Below are 20,112 nucleotides of genomic sequence, written 5' to 3'. Positions count from 1 at the left end.
TAGAATTTTTAATACTTATTTTTGTTTTATTAAAGATTGCATATGGTTCAACATTTTACAACATGGTCAGAATTCATCTATCTATATGTCGAATGGTGCTTATGAATCTAAGAGCCTAACTTAAATGATAGATATGAACATGAGTTGGGTTATTTTCTGTTGAGATTACCATTTTTATGTCTATTGTATATGATAGATGGAAGATAATTTAGAGTGAGTCTTTATGATGCAATCAGAATTTACCATGACAGTAGAGGTAGCAGAAGTCCTGTCTTCCTCCCAGAGGCCTGAATTTTATTTCTCAACATTACCCCATCTCTTGCCAGAGGGACTAGAATAGTTGACAAGGTAAACCTTGATCAAACTTGGCATAAGTCATTGAGTCAGGATCTGACTGGGACCTCTTCCAGCTACCCTTTCAGTCCAGACCCCGTGTATAAGCAGGTGACCTAAGTGAGGCCACCATAAGTGAACCATGGATTAATCCCTGTCTTGCATATCAATTTCCTGTTAAATGGGGATGAGAATGGATTTGGTGTGAACACGTGGTGGAATAAGAGAAGAAGATGGAATTGGTGAGGAGATAAAGGTCAGCGTGCTATTCCAATGCTTTTGAGTGCTACTGTTTCTTTAAAAATCTAAGGTTTCAGAAAGAGATGCCACTACCACGTGTGGCAAGTCACATTCTTTAAGCTAATCAAAATAACCTCCTCAACTCAGGACATGTCAATTCTTCCAAATTTAGTGCCAACATATAATGGTATGACAAAGAATCAAATGATATTTGAGGGTTAAAAAATTCTGCTGTGAAAGCTTCTTAGGGAGAGTATGTTGAGATTCAGTATGTAATGGGTTCAAATGCAAGTTGTATGACAGTTTAAATTATGGGAACTGAAAGCCACTTAGAATGCCAAGCATAGGGATGAAACATAATATACAGGAATAAATACACAGTATGAGAAAACAAATCCAAAAAATGTTTCCCCAACTTTGAATTACTTGATAATGAAATTAATTAGTAAAACTCCACAAATTTATTCTAATTTATAATATAAAATGATAATTTTAAGGGCGTTTAAAATTCTGCCTAAACTTGAGCAGAAGAAAAAGAAATTTACTAACCAAGGATGAAATATTTATTTAGATTAAAGACATCTAAAAAAAACTACAGCTTATTCAATTTTCAATCCAAGTTATGCAACTAAAATTGGCTTTGAAATATATCAGAAATTATTTATGGTTTTGTACAAAGAAAAACAATTTGTCTATCTATCTATCTATCTATCTATCTATCTATCTATCTATCTATCTATCTATAGTAACACTACCTTGGTTCTTTTATATTGTATTTTACCAGATGACCCACTGTAAGAAGAGGTACCTTGCCCACGTGTATGGTTTGATAGATTAGCAGGGTCATTTGAATGCAACCTTTTAACTGTCAGTTTTTAAATAAGGGTTTGACTCTCTATTTATATGTATAATTATTATCTGCACTCATTCTTTTAAAATATCCTTTGGTCTTAGGATTTTTTTTTTTGAAACATTTCATTTGTTTTTCAAACATTCAGAAATATTCTCTAGTACAATTAGGAGTTTGATGTTATTAGCAATCATAAACTGATTTTTATAAAATATTTTAAAACTATTTCCCTAGTGAGGCTATTACTGTTCAGGAGAATTCACTTAACACAATGTCACATTACCACTTTCACAGAGATTAGTTTTTTGTTTGTCCACATGAGAATTGTTTATGGTGCCGTCTGCTCCAGAAATACCTGGTGAACCAACAGGCATGAAAATAACTTCATCAGGAACACAGTGTATCATCCATGTTTCAACATTCTTCACTGAGTTGAACTGAATTTACCTTTAACTAGAGGGATCCTATGTGTGCATATGCCCTGATGTCCTGACATAATTATAAACAACATCCCCTCTCACTCAAAAGTGTCTCAGTTTTTGATTATTTTGTATATTGATCCTATTATTAAATAAGTGTGTACCAAGTCTAGGAATCACTGAATATAAGCAAATAATACCCAGAAAGATAGCAAATACTACCTTCTCTAGGGAAAAGGTAGATGTAAGCCTTCAAAGTTCACACATAAATGGTCTCTATATTTTGAATCAAAATATATCAGGATTATTTTCTTAACTTTCGAGAAATAAGAAACTATATGCCATGATAATTAAAAAGCTAGGATTATCCTTGTATTTCATTAAGTGAATATGATACATATACAAAGACTGAAAAATTGCACAATTATCAAAGGATGCAAATTACCTCCATACCTCTATGGCAGTACTGATTACATATTCCCTGATGTGCCTGCACATAAATTCCCTTGACATCAACCACCAACCAATTCAATATAAAAGAAAATAACTTGATTTATTGGCAAAAGTAAGAAATTGTACTGTAATAAATTAGGCAGTCTGTATAAATAGGTCTTTCGATCTCGACCAACCTCCTCATTTAATTATAAAGATGAACAGAGATACATAGTGCATGGTAAATCAAAACATCTGAATACAGTGGAGTGAGTTACTGGAAGATGTTGTTTAGGGCTTTGAATTAGAAAGCTGTAAGGTGGATTTATGCTAAAATACACGGGGAGTTATGAAATGCGTATTTACTGTGTTCAGCAAAAGCCTTTTTTACCCCAAAGTAAAGTGGTATATAAACTAATGTTTTCGAAGTATAGGCAACATATATGGGCAAATCTGTTTTTCTGTGTATAATATTGTAGACCAAGGCATGTGTAGCATCAGCATTTCATTTTCAGCTTTCTGTAACCACTTCATTTCAAACAACAGGGACTCATGCAATGCTTCCCATGTCTGCTGTAGCGACCCTCATTGAATTTTCTCATTACCTTCCCAATGCTAATATCCTTCCATTTCACAGTTTTCTGGATGGTTCTATGACCTTCTCTACAGATTCTTTTTCTGGTCTTTTTGGTTCCTTCACAGTCTCTCTTTCGCCTTTCCTCTGCACAACTGGACACCTCCCAGCACATGGTGACCATCCCTCTCTCTCATTATCCTTTCCACCTCTGCCTCGAAAATCTACTCCTCTTCCTGAAGTTTTCTCTAGTTTTATAACAGATAAAAGCAGTTCATATCGATTAGAGGGATACATTAAACTGGTAAAGCTATAAAGAAGAACAAAGTAACAATAATGATAAAAGTAAAGATAAAAGTCACTTTGCAGAGGTAAGCTGTGAAAGGGCAGTTCCTGGGGGGAAAGTGTGTTCTTTATCAGAGGTTAGATAACCTGCTGTTTGTTTCACAACCATTTGTTGAAGTTCACTTACAATCAGGTTTGTCAGACACAATGCAGTATACGCAGATAACTGTGAATTTCAGATAAATAAGAAATATATCTATATCTATATCTATATATAGGTATATATGTATATATAATATAAATATGTCACATAGAATAATAGTATTTGGAACATATGCATGTATGCTTAGCACAATAGTTGACTGTGTGTGCGTATTCCAAATATTATATGGGACATACTTAATATCTTTGTGTGGGGGGGGGCGGGGGTGAGTGTCTATGTGTGTGTCTGTGTTGCAGATGGTCTCCAATGTACAATGGTTTGACTTAAGATTTTTTGACTTTACAAGGATGTGAAAGTAATATGCATTCAATACAAACCGTATTTTGAATTCTGATTCAAAATTCTTTATAATACCTTTATTATAAATATGCTTTGTGTTAGATAAGTTTGCCCAACTCTAGGCTAATGTGTTCTGAGCACATTTAAGGTAGGCTAGGCTAAGCTATAATGTTCACTAAATTAGGTGTATTAAATGCATTTTTGATTTAAGATATTTTCAACTTCCAATGGGTTTAATAGGGATGTAAGCTCAATGTAGGTTAAGAAGCCTGTGTGTGTGTGTGTGTGTGTGTGTGTGTGTGTGTGTGTGTGCATATGTACTGTTATTGACCTCAAATTCATGTTTAATTGAGAATTCTGTCATTTATTTTTATTTGCTAAATCCAACAACCTTAGATGTCAATTGAATGCACCTCCTTGATTATTATGAAGTAAAGAATGTTTAAAATATTAATGGACATCATTATCACTATCATAAAGCCTAGAATATCAGCTGAGCAAGAAAAGAACAGTCTATAGAGCTGAAGTAAATAATACTCAGCCTAATAACACAGCCTGTAACAAAGTTGATGTGAGGGAACTATTTCTCTTTAGTAATAGTTTAATATCATCAAATAGAAACAGTTGAAAATACTGATAAATGGCCAAAGCCGAGTTCCCAAGATACATTTCTATCATATTTTCTAATGTTTGCAGCATTATTGGAAAGAAAGACTAATCCACCATATTTATCAAGAGCTACCCTAAGCCACATGTCCAATTGGGCACTCAGTTTATTATTTCATGTCTTTGAAATACTGAAGTAGAATATTATTTTAGTAGAAATATCATTATCTGTGATGGGAGAAATCACGTTATGATACAAGCTCTTCTACTTGCTATTATCTTTTGATCTTAGTTATTCAGATACTCTTTCCTGAGTCTCAGATTCCTCATTCCCATTTATATCTAGTGTTCCATTATTGGAATGCTAAGCTTGTGGGAGTTATTTATATTCTACTCAAGGTCATCGCCAATGTCTGATTTTTCACACACAAAAAAAATTGCAACCTCAGGCATAAATGGGTTAAAAATTGACTAAAGCCACAGCTCTGCTGTGAGGATTAAATAAATAAGTTATTTAAAGAAAATTCATAAATGCAAAAATTCCTATGAAACAAGTTGTGCACAAATAATGTAATGTTATTTTGCAGCTGAATGGGAAAATGCAATTATTAATGCATGATAATATAATTTTAAAGGATAATAGACAAAAGAGATCAACCATGAAAATATTTCTGCTTTGATTTTCAACAAAGCATCAAAATTTAAAGGGTTTAACATGTTAAAAGGGTTTAACATAAAGGCTCCTTCTTACACCTTTCCTTTAGTGTATCCACCTAGAAGAATTAAATGTCTATAGAGAGACCAGTTCACTACATTATTTTTCTAGTTAAAATTTCATATTTTTTATCATGTATTTATCTCACTTTAATCACTAAATGGTTATGCTGAAATATGAGTCAAAAAACCTGAATCCTGGTAAATTGAGAGTATTATGATTTTCTATAGAAGATCAGCGATTCACAGTGTCTCCTGGGGTAATCATCTTTTACATTCTTTGAGGCATTAAAATACCTTGCGGTGTCATTCAGAGGACACAGAGGGGATTTTGCTTCAATGCAAGCCTAACTCTGGAATGTAGTTAATGACGGCCCTGGGAAAATGGGAAAATGCTGATGTAAAATCTCTAAGAATTTCCTTCCTGTTTTCTTAATTCTTCATCCTCTTTCTATTTTTCCTCAGCAATTGTGGTACTTTTTATCACCCTGAGGCGCAGCAAAAAAGAACCCTTAATCATTTCAGAGGAGGATGTACGGGAGAACGTGGTCACCTACGATGACGAGGGAGGTGGAGAGGAAGACACGGAGGCCTTTGACATCACAGCCTTGAGGAATCCTTCTGCTGCTGAGGAGCTCAAGTACCGGAGAGATATCAGACCTGAAGTGAAGCTCACTCCCAGACACCAGACATTGTCCACCCTGGAAAGTATAGATGTTCAGGAATTTATTAAGCAAAGACTGGCAGAAGCAGACCTAGACCCTAGCGTTCCCCCTTATGACTCTCTTCAGACTTATGCCTATGAGGGTCAGAGATCAGAAGCTGGGTCTATCAGCTCGCTGGATTCAGCAACGACACAATCAGACCAGGATTATCACTACCTTGGAGACTGGGGACCTGAGTTTAAAAAGTTAGCTGAACTCTATGGAGAAATAGAATCTGAAAGAACAACTTAGGGGGTAAATTCTTGCAACTGGTGGAATTTGCTTCCTGAGTAAGTGGAGATACAACCTCAGCAACGACAAGGAAGACGTGTGGAAACAGTACTTGGAACTGAGCAAACTGGACACAGCTCCTGTAGAAACAAGTGCCCTTTTCATGATCGAAACTGGGTTATTTAATTGGAAGAAAGTCAAATCTGAAAAAAAGAAAAAGACGATACAAAGAAAAAGTTATTGTTCCTTGTGTATATTTTCAATTGCTCAATAAAGTCTGTGGTACTGTTTATTAAGAATACCTGAATTAAGCCAAACAATGATATTTGTTTCAATATTTTGTGATTTATTTTTTTCAAAAGCAAAACTAAACAAAAAGGCTCAAGATCACTGATGACTATGACTTACAGGGGTGGTAACACTAAAACAGGAAACTTGCAAAGGTAATCACAACCTCTTTCATCACATCTTTGGGTGAACCCTTGAGAACCACATTGTTATTGTGACAGATCTCATTAGCCTTGTCTTGTGTTTAAATTACATGAGGTATTTCCACTCTATCATGGACTTGTATGTATCATTTCCCTTTGCCCTCCCCAGTTCTTTTCTCCATACGAAACTGATGGAGCATGGGGATTTGCTGCCTGCACTATAATGTATGCAACTTCAGTGCACCAGTTGTGTGCTGTACTGAGCACGAGACTATGGTCTCTATCCTCTACACCCCTTTTATTTTAATGGAAGACTCCTATTTTTAAATGGATAGAAAGAATAGTTTAAGGTATGTTACAAATATCTGATATGTCAGGGAATGATTTAATTTTAAAACTAGCCACACACTTATCTTTTACTAAATGTTGGGGAAATATTTTTTTTTCCTTTTTTCCACTTGTTTTATTATATTTAAATCAGCAATTTTGATCATTTCTGTATTTAAAATTAATTGTCAAACATTTTGCTGGCTGGTTTATACTTCAGTCTAATTCACTTATTTTCATCATGAGCAGTCATCAAAAATAGGTACCTCACAGAATAACAATGTAGTCTGAAAGACTATCCTCCAATGAACGTAAATGTCATAGAATCATAGTTGACTTACCGCTATTTCTTACACAGGTTCCGATTTTCTCCATTTTACTCATAATTAGTTTGGTATCCACAAGGAAAATGTGTAAGACTAGGAGCAAAGAAAGACAAAAAAATAAGAGGAGATTTACACTTGTTATCTTCAGATATGTCCCCAAAAGTCTCTGTGTTCAGGGTGTAAACCACAAAGTAGAGATGGCAATGACTTCCCTGCCCACCTCACGGGGTTGTTGTAAGGATTAAATGAGCATCTGTAAAATGCTTTGCCAACTGCAAAGTATTCAATTACCTAAAAGCTTGCAGATGCTTATCTAATTTTCTAGTTTCATTATCACATAAATATATATTTACATGCATCTCACATAAAATATATTATCAGAATTTCATGAGCTACTGTTTAAATATATAGTACACAATTCCAATTATTTTAATATTTTCATAAACTAATTTCTGAGAATTTGAGTGGAGCTTTTTTTTCAAATTGTTTTAGATAATATTTTGTTGTTGTTGCTATTGGTCTTGAAGTAAGAATTTACAGCATAATTGTCCTATTTTCTAAAACTGACCACATCTATATATTTCAGAAATATTGGAATTCTTAAATACATGAAATAAATATTTGAAAAGGGAGTTTTTCCTTTGCTCTTTAAATTTATCCTTATCTAGTATCCCCAAAAGTTACATGACATTTTCTGTCTGTTTCTACCCATGTGCAAAATTTTGGATTTTACCTCTGTTTGCAATTGCCCTGTGCTATCATATTATAATTTTGAGGTATGGGAAGTAAGTAAGTTTAATTTGAATAATTCTCAATTTGTGTTTTAAGCCTGAGGAATAAAATGTAATTTAAGCTTTTTACAACATTTTAGTTTTCCAGATGCTGCTTTATCCTTTTTTAATCTCATAATGGTGTGTGTTCCAGCGTGAAGCTAAATCTGAAGAGACACTGAGGGGTATGGGGAGTAACCTCTGGATATACATGCTTTGATGATGCTAGTTCTGGATTACATTCACCCTGGAAGGGGGGTAATGCATGGACAAGTATTGTGGGTCTGCGTGTTTTGAATTTTCTCTGCAAAGAGGATCAGGAATGGTTTTGGAAGTCCATGAGGCTGAATAAACTATTGACAGAAGAAAACTATGGAATCACTTATCACTATTATGTTTCAGCACATATTTAAAAAATAAATTTACACAATATATTTACAGATGAGGATTTGAAAAATAAAATGTATATATATATTTAACAGTTCTGGTAAACATTAAAGTCCTCTGCATGGATCTGAATACCAAAATATATCTCTAATTTTGTAAAAACTAAGCACTTCAGATCTATCTTCTTTTAATCACACATTAAAATAACAGGTTGCTTCTAAGCTCCCCTATATCAAATCTAAATAAGAATGCAAAATGGAGCATCTGTAGTTCACGTAGTTATTTTTTAATTTGAATGAAAGCATTCCAAGTACTATTTTTATCTGAACTCTGAAACTAAGCAATTATATCATTATTATAAGTGTGGATATCTTCTCATATTTTTTGTTTTGCTTCTTTGAGCTAAAAAACAGTAATGACATATAAATGCTGTGCAAATTGACCAGAGTCATTGAACATTCAATGTCTTATTTTTAAATCTCTGCTTTTATCAGTGTTAGAAAATAGTTCCCTTAGAGTGAAGTGAGCCAAGAGTTCGTAAGTTGACTTTTAGTTTCACTGGCCACAAATAATCAGATATGAAATTTCACATTGTTAATGTGTTCTAGCACATTCTGTAAGCTTTAGTTGCTATTTGCAGACATAAAGAACATATCGCTTTGAAATAAATTTACTTCCTTTGAATAAGATACTTTGCTACATACAGACCTTGTACAAAATTTTGGATGCTAAATTAAAAAAAAAATTAATAGTATGATAATATTTTTATCCAAGGTGTTTCTTAGCAGAATTTATTAATTGAAAATACTCCTTGTGCAAACATTGATATATTAATAATTTTTGCAGAAATTATTAAAGCTCTGTATAAGCTCTGTCTTCCTATGACAAATCTGTACAAACACAGATGTGAGGAAGAAATTGAGGAAAAGATAAGTCTCTATATAGAGTTAGGATGTGACTCTACTACAATATGGTACAAGAAGGAAAATATTCTGAGAGGAATTGAATTCATTTAACCATATAGGTAAAGACACTTATGTGCAGGTATCTTCTTGGAGAATATTTGGAGGGTAAAATGATATTCAAAACAGAGATTTAGATATTGAAGTGATCCAAATATTTGATGTATACAAAATTGTAGTACCCAGTATATGGAATATCCAGATAGGAGTTAATGACCTTTGGCTTTTATTTTGTATCCAGCATCAGTCTAATCTTTGGGGATGTCAATTGAATGCAGCTCAGATGTATTTACTACACAGAGAGCAGACAAAATGATCAGAAATCTGGGTAGAAGAAAGGAAGAGTATTGAGTTCATCTTTTGAAGCAATGCAGCAACCTTAATCAAAATTAATCATCATTTTCTTACAGAGCTCTACCCATAAGTCTGAATTGATGTCTTCTTTTGAGTTTGACTGAATATATATTTTGGATATAAAAATTTATCTGGACTCATATCAGAGTCATCAAGAAGTGCCATTTAACTGAACATGTTAATGAAACATGTTTGAATGCAAAACTTTTGGTGTAAGTCTTTACTTGTCTATTAATGTGGACAGTGCTTGATCAGCTGTTCAACAAATTGGGACTCTAGAGTTGAGCATTACTGAAAGACTCTAGAGTTGAGCATTACTGAAACTCCCATGTCTCAAGGTCAAATTGTACTTAGCCTCTATGTATGTTATGCCACTGACTTACTTGGCTTTCAATTTCATAAATATGTAAAACCTCAGGATAGTTCTTGGGACATATATGACTCAAATTTGAATTCTCTCTCTCTCTTTTATCCTTCAGGATTAAAGCCAAATTAAACATTATCTGAAGAAAACAAAACCACTGAAATTTTTATTTTCTACCTCATCTGCAGAAGTTAAATCTTTTTCCAATATAGGATTAGAAATCTCATAAACCTTATACAGCCAAAAGTAACTCACAACCATTTGGAGATAAGACCAGCACTCCCAGAACTCAATCAGCTTTTCAGTTTCTAAATACATAAATTTAAAATGAAAATATTTAATGCAGTACTTTTTACCATGATCCTACTGTTTTAAAGACATATATGCTACTCTGACTTGTGCCAGTGAAAGATGTAGTGATGTAATTTTTTAATAAAAGAAGAAATCAGAAAAAAATAACATAGTCTTTGAAGCACTGATGGAAAAAATGGGAAAAAGGTCTTAGTCAAGGGAGGAATGATTGCATTTATATATTTGCTAAGTTCATGGAAATGAAAGATTTTTGCCCTTCAACACTTCAAAGACATCAAAAACTATTTTCATAATAATTCCTTTCTGAAACTCTTAGGTGAAAATGAATAGAGAAAATGGACATTGAAGGGCTCTGGGAATTCTATCCTATGAGAAAGGCAGGTAACATTTATGGATTATAATGGATTCATCAGATGGTTTAGTGTTATTGCTGATCAATACTAACTTTGAAAAATTTAAAATGGGTCATAATAGTGTTACCCTAATAATTGCATCAAGGCCATTTTTCTTATGTCGAAAACCATCAAATTCTTATCCTAAATTATCTCCTGACAATTTCAAAGTGCCATCTAAAATGCCTTAGTTTCAAGTAGAAATTAATATAACCTAACATTTATTAATGGAGCAAGGTATTCTAAACATGCACCAGATGCAAGATACTGTTTGAGACATTCAGAAGGATATTTAAAAAAGAGTCTTGGTGACAGTTGTCATCATCAATGAAATTAAAGTGTCATTTAAGAGAAATGATAGAATGTATAAATAAAAAAATGATAGAATGTATAAATTTACAACCTGCATGTAAAAAGCTCTGAACAATGCAATATGAAGCAAAAAGTGGCAAAACGTATTCTAAAACAGATAGGTACAATGAAATGAAAATTTGCAGGAACATATTAAAACTGTGTGAGTAATGTGCTACTCTTGTATTCTGCAGGATTAGGGAGAGATGGCAGGAGGAAATGGCAGGAGGAGGTCAAAGCTGAGGGGACAGTTTAATCAAATATTCAAATGTAGATTATTTGATACGGACTAGAGGATTCATGCATGGAAATTATGTGAGATGTTAAGTGAAGTTGGATTGAGATTTTAGATAGAATAGTACTCATTCTTTAGCAAATATCATTGGGTTTATTTTACCACCAATCAGGAAGGTGACCATGGATGTCTCTTTTAGAAAACTACATTTTTCATTAATGTCTACTTGTCAGTAACAATATTAAAGAAAGAGTCTAGAGTTACGTGTACCTCCTACAGAGGAAATATTAGACTATTTTAATTATTTCTAAAAAATAATTACCTATTTTAGAAACACAGAGAAGTGTTTTTAACTTCTTCAGGTATAGGCAGTTATTATACGTTTCAGGTTAGACTGTTGGATTCACAGAATTTTATTAATTTATTTATCCTAACAAAAATAAAATGAAGACAAGAGAGATACTTTTAAGAACAACATTTATTCCTGTAAATTTATTCTTAACTGGATAAATGTGTCTATTTTCTATAATCAATGTTTTAGATATAAACATATTTTTGAACTAAAAAAAAAAATTCACACACCAAAGACCAAACTGATGCCTTAGTGTAACTAAATGTTATTTTAAATAAATTGTTTAATGCATATCAACACAAATATCACCCACTCTAGTGTTTTATTATATAATAATTTGCATTCAGATTTATTTTCAAAAAGCATCAGTCATACAATATGAAGATGCAATGATACATGTATACTTAGCCTGAAATTCCATCTTTTATATGTTTTTTTCTCGCTTTTTCTTCTTTCATTTTTACATGCTTGCTTTTTACAAACTTTGAAATCTATGTTTGAACATTTTCTATATTTCATGTATTTTTCAAAACAATTTCAAGAAAATGTTTTTCAGAAATAGAAAGTAGTCATCATGTTGTTTTCAGAGTTTTTATTTTTCAACTCAGTTTCTTACCCTTTGTCATTAATCATGTTCTTCCTCACCAAAAGGTAATAAAATATTTCCCTTCACACAAATGCTCTGTGACAGTCACTTTCCTGTGAGCCTGAGATTATCTTTCACGATGTAGTTTGGCTTTGCAGCTTTTGCAACAATGTATATTTCTAATCTTCTGTAAACCATCCTGCTTTTAGTCTTCCAAAGATGACTGTGGGGAAGTTTTATTCATATGAAATTTATTACATTTTGCATGAAATTTTAAAAAGCAAAATGGCTTTGATGATCCATTTCATAAGCCATTTAAATTATCACTGAAATTAAAATAGTCCTTTACTCTTTATAAAGTATTTTGAATAGTATGTTATAAAAAATTTAATTTACAACTATAATTTCAAAAAGTATTTAAGTTTAAAGATACCCTTTTGTTTACGTAGAAGAAAATTTGGAAACTTGCTTCTTCAGGAGTACTAACACTGAATAAATTTCCCAAGTTTTATCACCTAAGTGATATTTTCTCTTTTCCATTGCACATAAATTTTACAACACTGAGCACACAATTATTAGTAGATGACTTTTGATACACCAATAAAATACCACAATTTAAAAATAATTTTAAAACTGTATATTGAGTTCAGGAGTTCAAGACCAGCCTGGGCAACAAAGTGAGAAAAGATTTACAAATTAGCTGGATGTGGTGATGCATGACTGTAATCCCAGCTACTTTGGTGGTGCAGGCCTGTAATCCCAGCTACTTGGCAGACTGAGGCAGCAGGGAAGCTTGAGACTGGGATACTGAGCTGCAGTGAGCAGTGATCACGGCACTGTTTTCCTGCCTGGGCAACAGAGCAAGACTCTGTCCCCAAAAAGATAATCAAAACCAAAACAACAACAAAAAACTGCGTTTAGTTTTGATTTAGGTACAATGCAAAACCTTCTTCTAATTTTTATAGAGGTAAATTCTCCCCAGAATATTATTTCCAGGCTGTGGAAAGGAATCTCCTCTCACCTGTGCCTTCCCATGTACCTTCATCACTATCTTCTTTCACTTGCCAAGTCTTAAGTTAGCGCCCCGCCTTGCCGTTGGCTGTCTCAGTTTCAGTTTGAGAGAATGAATGAATACCAAAAAGTGAAATCCTTTACTTGGACAAACAGTTTGGAAAAAAACAGGTTACGATTCAGCTTCTTGATTCCAATCAGCGTCTTGAATTAAAATATGGAATGGGACAATATTAATAGAAATAATTTCTACCTAACTGAATGGGAAGGTAGGGAAACCCAGGTATAGAAGTCAGAACTTCAGAACTTGTAGTCTGGAATCTGTGACTGTAACTAATCGCATACATTTAAATGTTAGTTTAAACATTGTATACACTCCCCTTCAATTTAAGATAGAAATAATATCTTTATTTTGACCTCACAAGGTTGTTAGGAATATCAGATATATTCACAATTGTCTGTGTAAAACACAGAAAAAAGTAAAGGTTTTGCGAATTAAGTAACTATATTATTATGGTTTCTTTATTGCTCCCTTAATATTTCCCAGCCTAAAAAAACTTTTACTTTGGTAATATTTAACAAGTAATCAATTTTCTGAAAAGTTTGAACACAGACTAAGCATTTTCTATACAGGTAAGCAAGGAAAACAAGCCACTCCAGGATTAGGTCATTTGATTCATCTTTTCACCATGCTAAGGACAAAGGAAAGTATAAATTTTACAATTATATGTAGTGGATGTCCCTCAAAGTAAGAAAAATCTAAATATAAAATTAGACAAATTAGAATTGTGTTGTGAATTACGCTCTTTACGCACATTTCATCATTTTTTAGCATCTATATAAAAATTAGTTCCACTTGAGATAATTATTTAAAAGCAAATGAAAATTCATTCTTGCGACTCTTTCAGAAAAAAATATAATTGAGCTGGGCTAGGCAGCTCACGCTTGTAATCCCAGCACATTGGGAAGCTGAGGTGGGAGGATTTCTTGAACGTAGGAATATGAGACCAGACCGAGCAACATAGTAAGACCCTATTTCTTCAAATTTTCTTTTAAAGTAGTCGAGTGTTGTGGTGCATGCCTGTAGTCCCAGCTACTCAGAAGCCTGAGGCAGGAGGGTGGCTTGAGCCCAGGAGCTCAAGGCTGCAGTGAGCCATGATTGCACAACCGCACGTCAGCCTGGGTGACAGAGTGAGACCTCGAGACCATGTCTCAAAAAAAAAAAAAAGAAAAATATAATTGAAATGTTTACAGCAGTAATATTTGGGGATATATTAAAACTCTAAATATTAAAGAGAAAACTCACTAGCATAGTCATGAAGTACATTTTACATGTTCAAGGAAACAATTCTACATCATTTATGTCTGTTCTTCAGTTTTAATCAAATAAATATGTTTATATTTTAAACAGTATTTGGACACAATAAAAATGATTTCAGATACATTTTTTCACCTGCCAAGTAATAAAGCTTCTTATTGCACATATTGAAAAAGAAATCATTTGTTTTCATAGAACATAGCTTTGTTTTGATGAAGTACATTTTGTTAACACACAGTGACTTAAGGCAGGTCTTATCAGAAATAAGATTATATTTTTTGAAGAAAATTCTACTTTTCTCTATATCTAAACCATACACCAGCCCCTCTCTGGTAAATGACAGCGTAACCTTGTTTACCAAAAAGGCAGAAATCACTAGGTAAGTAAAATAACAGAATTTCACATCTTTGCCTTTAACCTTTTCAAATCTTCCTTTGTTTCAGTGAATAACTTTGAAGTCTACACTTCTTCCTAGATCCCACTGAAGTCTGCTTCACTAGCTACATTTTTAGTTAAAGAATTGTCCTGTCAAATTCTTATTCAGCCTTTATCCAAAGAAGACCACTGAAGATGTTTAAAAAAAAAAAAAAAGTGACTTAGAAAAAAAATCAGAGTATTGGTGACATTGCACAGTTTTCTAAGAGAATCACTCCCTGGTATATTTAATAACTTAGTTTTACCAGTGGTTTCTTAAAGAGGACCAACAGTCTAGCTAGGTTATACTTAATTTCTTGAGGAACAAATTTAAAAATAACATAACTGGATTTTTATCCTCAACATAAAGGTTAGACAATATTATTTACTATAAAATAGACCATGATGGCAGAGAGAGAGAGAAGTAAATAAAGAATTGTTTTCTAAAACTCTAGGGACTGTTAGGGTCACAGCAAAGCAAGCCCATAGACCACCCTCCCCTTTCTCCCATGCTAAGCTGAGCTCACAACAAAAACAGCCTCACACCTTGCAAACAGGACACCTGGGTTCCAGGATGTGGTTGCGCCCAGCTCTTGAACCTAGGATGGAGACCCAATTAAGCAGAATGTTAGAGCTTAAGAACCAAGATGCAGTTTTTCTTAGACTAGCGCCCAGCTACCTGCAACTCCCCTATGTAACCTCCATAGTCCATAAGCCAGGCTGTTGCCTTCACTGCCTGTGGTGAGCAGTCAGCCTGGCCGGTTGAAATAAACTTGCTAAACCGTCTGACCCTGGGTCTGCCTCTTCATCCTTTCGGTCAGCCTTACAGGGACCATGCCTGGAAGTTTAAAGCCACGGGTAGAGAAAGGAGGTTAGAAAATTTCAGGTTGAAGAGTTTTGTTTTGTTTCAGTTTGGTTTGTTTTGGTGATGGTTGTTTTCAAATGGTATTGGGGACATTTATTTCCTTTTGGTCAGTGACACTTTTAAATAAGAACACATGTCTACCACTATGAACAGAGACCAACAGAGGCCAGTTTGGCCAGTCAGATGAGAAAAGGGGCATAAAAAGACCAAACAGTTGAAACATGAAAGTAAATGCTTCTATATTACCCAAATTATTGCAACCAAACAGTCAATTAAGACTAAATGACTAATAGCAGTCATTTTCTGTGTGACCTTTAGAAAACAAACACTTGGTAACAGGAAAGGAGACTTAGTGTGGGTTTCTTCTTAGGAAAGTTCAGTCATTGGTTTGGTTTTTCAGATCAGAATCAATTGGCAGGCGTGGCCGGGCATGGTGGCTCATGCCTGTAATCCCAACACTTTGGGAGGCCAAGGCAGGCGGATCATGAGCTCAAGACCATCCTGGCCAACATGGTGAAACCCTGTCTCTAGTAAAAATATAAAAATTAGCTGGGCAGGGTGGCAGGCACCTGTAATCCCAGCTTACTTGGGAGGCTGAGGCATCTTTTGAACCTGGGAGGCACAGGTTGCAGTGAGCCAAGATCATGCCACTTCACTCCAACCTGGGTGACAGAGCAAGACTCTGTCTCAAAAAAAAATAAATAAATAAAATAAAATAAAATCAGCAGGAGAAATAAAATTACCCTATGGAGGAAAAATTTTAGGAATCAAAAGCAAAGTAGTATAGGAAGAATAAATCAACAGTCTGAGGACATACAGCTAGATCTGAAGTTCAGGTTATAGCTTCTCATAGAAAGCATGCTAAGGCAAGCATAGAAACAATAGCAAAGTTTACCAGTCCCATAAGAGTATTGGATGCATCCCATGTGAAGTTGCCATGAAATTATATATATATCATTCCTGAGAACATTAAGCTTTCCCAGGAAAAGACAGTTAAAAAGTTCAACCCTGGGTCATAAGTACCCTAAGATATTTCGAAATATTTTAAGTTAGAAAAATAGCAGTAGATAAACCCTATCACAATTAAAAAGGTATGAAAAAAAATTACCTCTCAGGTTTCCATAGGTTGTGGGTAGAATGGAGGAAAACATAGAATCCGAAGGATTTGCCAGATTTTCTTCTAGATTCTGCGTCATACTTAATCTATGCAAGAATTTTCACACACTGGGTGGTGACTGAGTGTTTATTATACTTAGCTGTTCATGATTAGTTATGGTATAATAACATGGTGTTATTATAGAGTCCCTGTAATCTCTCCAATGAACTCTCAAACTTAAATTGGGATTATTGTTTATCAGATGCATGTATTATCATAAAGCTTGATACCAAAGCATGACTGCTGCTGGATTTATTGTCAGTGCAGTCATTGAATTCCAGAGAGAAAAGAAGAAAGTTCCACTGAGAAAGGAGAAAAGAAGAAACAGTCTTTAAAGGAAAAACAAACAAACAGAAACCACTACCATTGCTGAAAATCAGATTAAATAGTTTAATTCTTTAGTCATAGAATACACTTAAATTTTATAATTATTTATGCACGTATGGATTAAGAAAAATAAAATAATACATTTGAATTTCCCTTTGAGCATATTCTTAATTATATTAACTTGTATTCTCCCAAAGGTAGCTGCTCTTCTGTCTGTTGCTTTTGCTTACAACTTCTGCAATATTTATTTTTCCACTGTATTTCAAGTCAATCATAATTTAGGTATTCTTCTGTGATTTTATTTTTCATAATCTTTTTTGAATGCTCAAATGTTTTGTCTCTATTTGAAGCATTTGCTTCTGGATTTCATATACTAGTGTTAGTCAACCATCTGCTGCTATTGAGAGTTCTCAGGAATCTCCCAGCATTTTGTGATTTTTGACAATTTTGATTTTATTTTTACAATCTTAATTTTTAAATTATTTTTAAGGATAGTGATATCCTTTTAATTTCATTTTGTTTCTTACTTCGTTTTGGATATTTCTTGCTATAATGCTTTATATGACATATTTGGAAATCATAGCTTTAACTTTATAAAAAATATACAACGGTAATCTTGACCATGTAACATGTACTCTTTCTTTAATGAAGTTGAAACATGAATAAAAATTATTATTGGCATAAATTTCAAAACATTTTATGACAATTATTCTCCTAACAACTTATACTGTCCTGTAGCTGATATTTAATGGTAATTTGCTCATATTTAAGTATTATCTAAGTTTTTACAATACTTAGCTTTTATTTAACACTATGTTGGCCATTTTCTTTACCAAAGTGTTCATTGAATCTTAAATATATTCCTGAGATCAATTTTCTGAGAAGATTTTTGTTATTGGTAAGTTATCTTTGACTCATGTTCAATGTGTATTAATTTTGCTGTGATTTTAGAAACAAAGTTCTACATTTTTTCTAGCTAGGGCAATGTACTGACCTCAAAATGTTTACATAATATTTCTGTGTTTTTGCTTCTATTGCTCCTGACTAGAAGTGAGTTAGCACTCAACTTGGCTTTTTTTTTTCTTTTTTGTGGTAATTTGTTCTTCTCTGACTGTTTTAAACTTCTTTATTTTTGTTTTTGGTATTCCTGAATTATAAATTTCAAATTTTGATTATCATGTATCTACTTGTAAACGTTTTTGTATTTATAACTTTGGGGACCTGCCATGGTTCTTGAATTTAAGAATTTATTACTTTGATTTATATAAAATTATTCACTATTATATTTCCCAAAATTGTCTTATTTATGTTTCTTACATCTTACCCTCTTGAATTTTAGATTTCATTTTTACATCCCAGTGTCTTAACTACTCTTTAATACTGTGTTTATATTTTATCTATCTGTTCTGTATTCCTAATAACGTTTTCCAGTTTTTTCCCTTAGTTTGTTAATGTCTACCGATGTGTGAGGGTAATCATTTTTGTTTACCCTCTCTGAAAGCCATCCTTTGAGTTCTCATTTGTATTACTGCATTGTTTATTTTGAGAATTACTTTACGATATTCTCACAGCTGATTTGTCATTTTTATTTAAATAAACTATTTTTAGAACCCTTTTTAGATTTATGGAAAACTTGTGAAACATTATGAAGAGTTCTCATATATCTCACACTCTGGTTCTTCTGCTGCTGTAAATGAAATGCTGTATCTTCCACAAATTCATATGCTGGAGCCCTAAGCCCCAAGGTGATGCTATTTGGAGATGAAGCATTTGGGGGTAATTAGGTTTAGATGAGTTAATGCAGGTAGAGCCCCAGGATGGGACTAGTGTCCTTATAAAAGAGGAGATAGACCATCTACCATCTTTTCCTCTCTCCCTCTCTCCCCACCTTTCTCCTTCTCTACCATGTGAGAATACACTAATGAAAAGTCAGGCATTTCCAAGCCAGGAAGAAGGTCCTCACCAAGAACTAAATTTTGGCATCTTAATCTTAGACTTCTAGGCTCTAAACGTGTAAGAAAATAAATCTATATTGTTTAAGCCATCCAGTCTATGGTATATTGTTATGACAACCCAAGCTGATTAATACACCTATTACAGCTTGAGAATTCCTTATCTGAAACAGCTAGGACCAGAGATTTTCAGATACCCATTTTTTTTTCTTATTTTGGAATATTTCATATACATAATAAGATATTTTGGGGAGGGGACCCAAATCTAATATAAAATAAATTTATGCTTCACATACACCTTATACACATAGCCTGAAAGTCATTTTATAAAATATTTTAATAATTTTGTTCATGAAACAAAGTGTGTGTACACTGGGCCATCAGAAAGCAAAGGTGTAACTATCTCAGTCACTCATATAGGCCACAGTTTATCTTTCTGTTTCCCAAGATCATACGCAGTGGGCATTCCAACACCAAACTCTCATGAAAGATGTTTCACGTGGCCACAATTTTCCTGTTTCTCCCAACAGCTTGACTTTCTGTGCTATAAGCATAAATGCTGACAACTTTTTGTTGTCACTGTTACACACAGGGGTATCTGCGTGCTTTCTTAACATTTTCAACAGTATTTCTATACCACAGAGCAGAGAGCAAGAAAAACAAAACAAAATGAAAAAAACAAAACACACACACACACACACACATTCCTCCACCACAACCATACAGTGAGTAATGCACATAGGTTTTGACCCCATGTGGGACATTGTGGAAAATCTGCCTTTCACACCCTGGCCTGTACATGTGCCCTTTGTGATTGTGCATTTCTGGGACTACCTGTGTGTGCACAAAAAGGTAAATTATTACAGCTGAAGGGAGCTGGGAGGGCTTTCTTTTTCTCTTGGGGATGCTGAGTAAACTGCATGTTGTATGCCTGCATTTTTACTGTTACCCATTATGTGAAATCAGTTTTGAATTTTTCTACCTCTAGCATTATGTGGGCTCTCAAAAGTTCTGGATCTGGAAGCATTTT

The 20,112-nt window shown here is 33.7% G+C and overlaps 1 protein-coding gene across 13 annotated transcripts in view; it reads left to right on the top strand.

Annotated features, from left to right (window-relative positions):
* Nucleotides 1-7,839, top strand: part of CDH18 (cadherin 18) — a 1,109,085-nt gene extending 1,101,246 nt beyond the window's left edge. For all 13 annotated transcript variants that reach the window (XM_064375899.1, XM_064375898.1, XM_064375888.1 and 10 more), the window contains one exon: nucleotides 5,421-7,839. Coding sequence is in view for 10 of the 13 variants with exons in the window: in XM_064375888.1 (XP_064231958.1) it covers nucleotides 5,421-5,911 (491 nt within the window). In the remaining 3 variants the exon portion in view is untranslated. The remainder of the gene's footprint in view (nucleotides 1-5,420) is intronic.
* The last annotated feature ends 12,273 nt before the right edge of the window (nucleotides 7,840-20,112 follow it).

The sequence above is a fragment of the Aotus nancymaae genome, unplaced genomic scaffold (assembly GCF_030222135.1).
Source record: "Aotus nancymaae isolate 86718 unplaced genomic scaffold, 86718_ANA_hifiasm-v0.15.2.pri h1tg000014l, whole genome shotgun sequence".
Taxonomy (NCBI): domain Eukaryota; kingdom Metazoa; phylum Chordata; class Mammalia; order Primates; family Aotidae; genus Aotus; species Aotus nancymaae.
The sequence above is the reverse complement of the archived record's forward strand: the minus strand, read 5'-3'. Positions and strand labels throughout refer to the sequence as shown.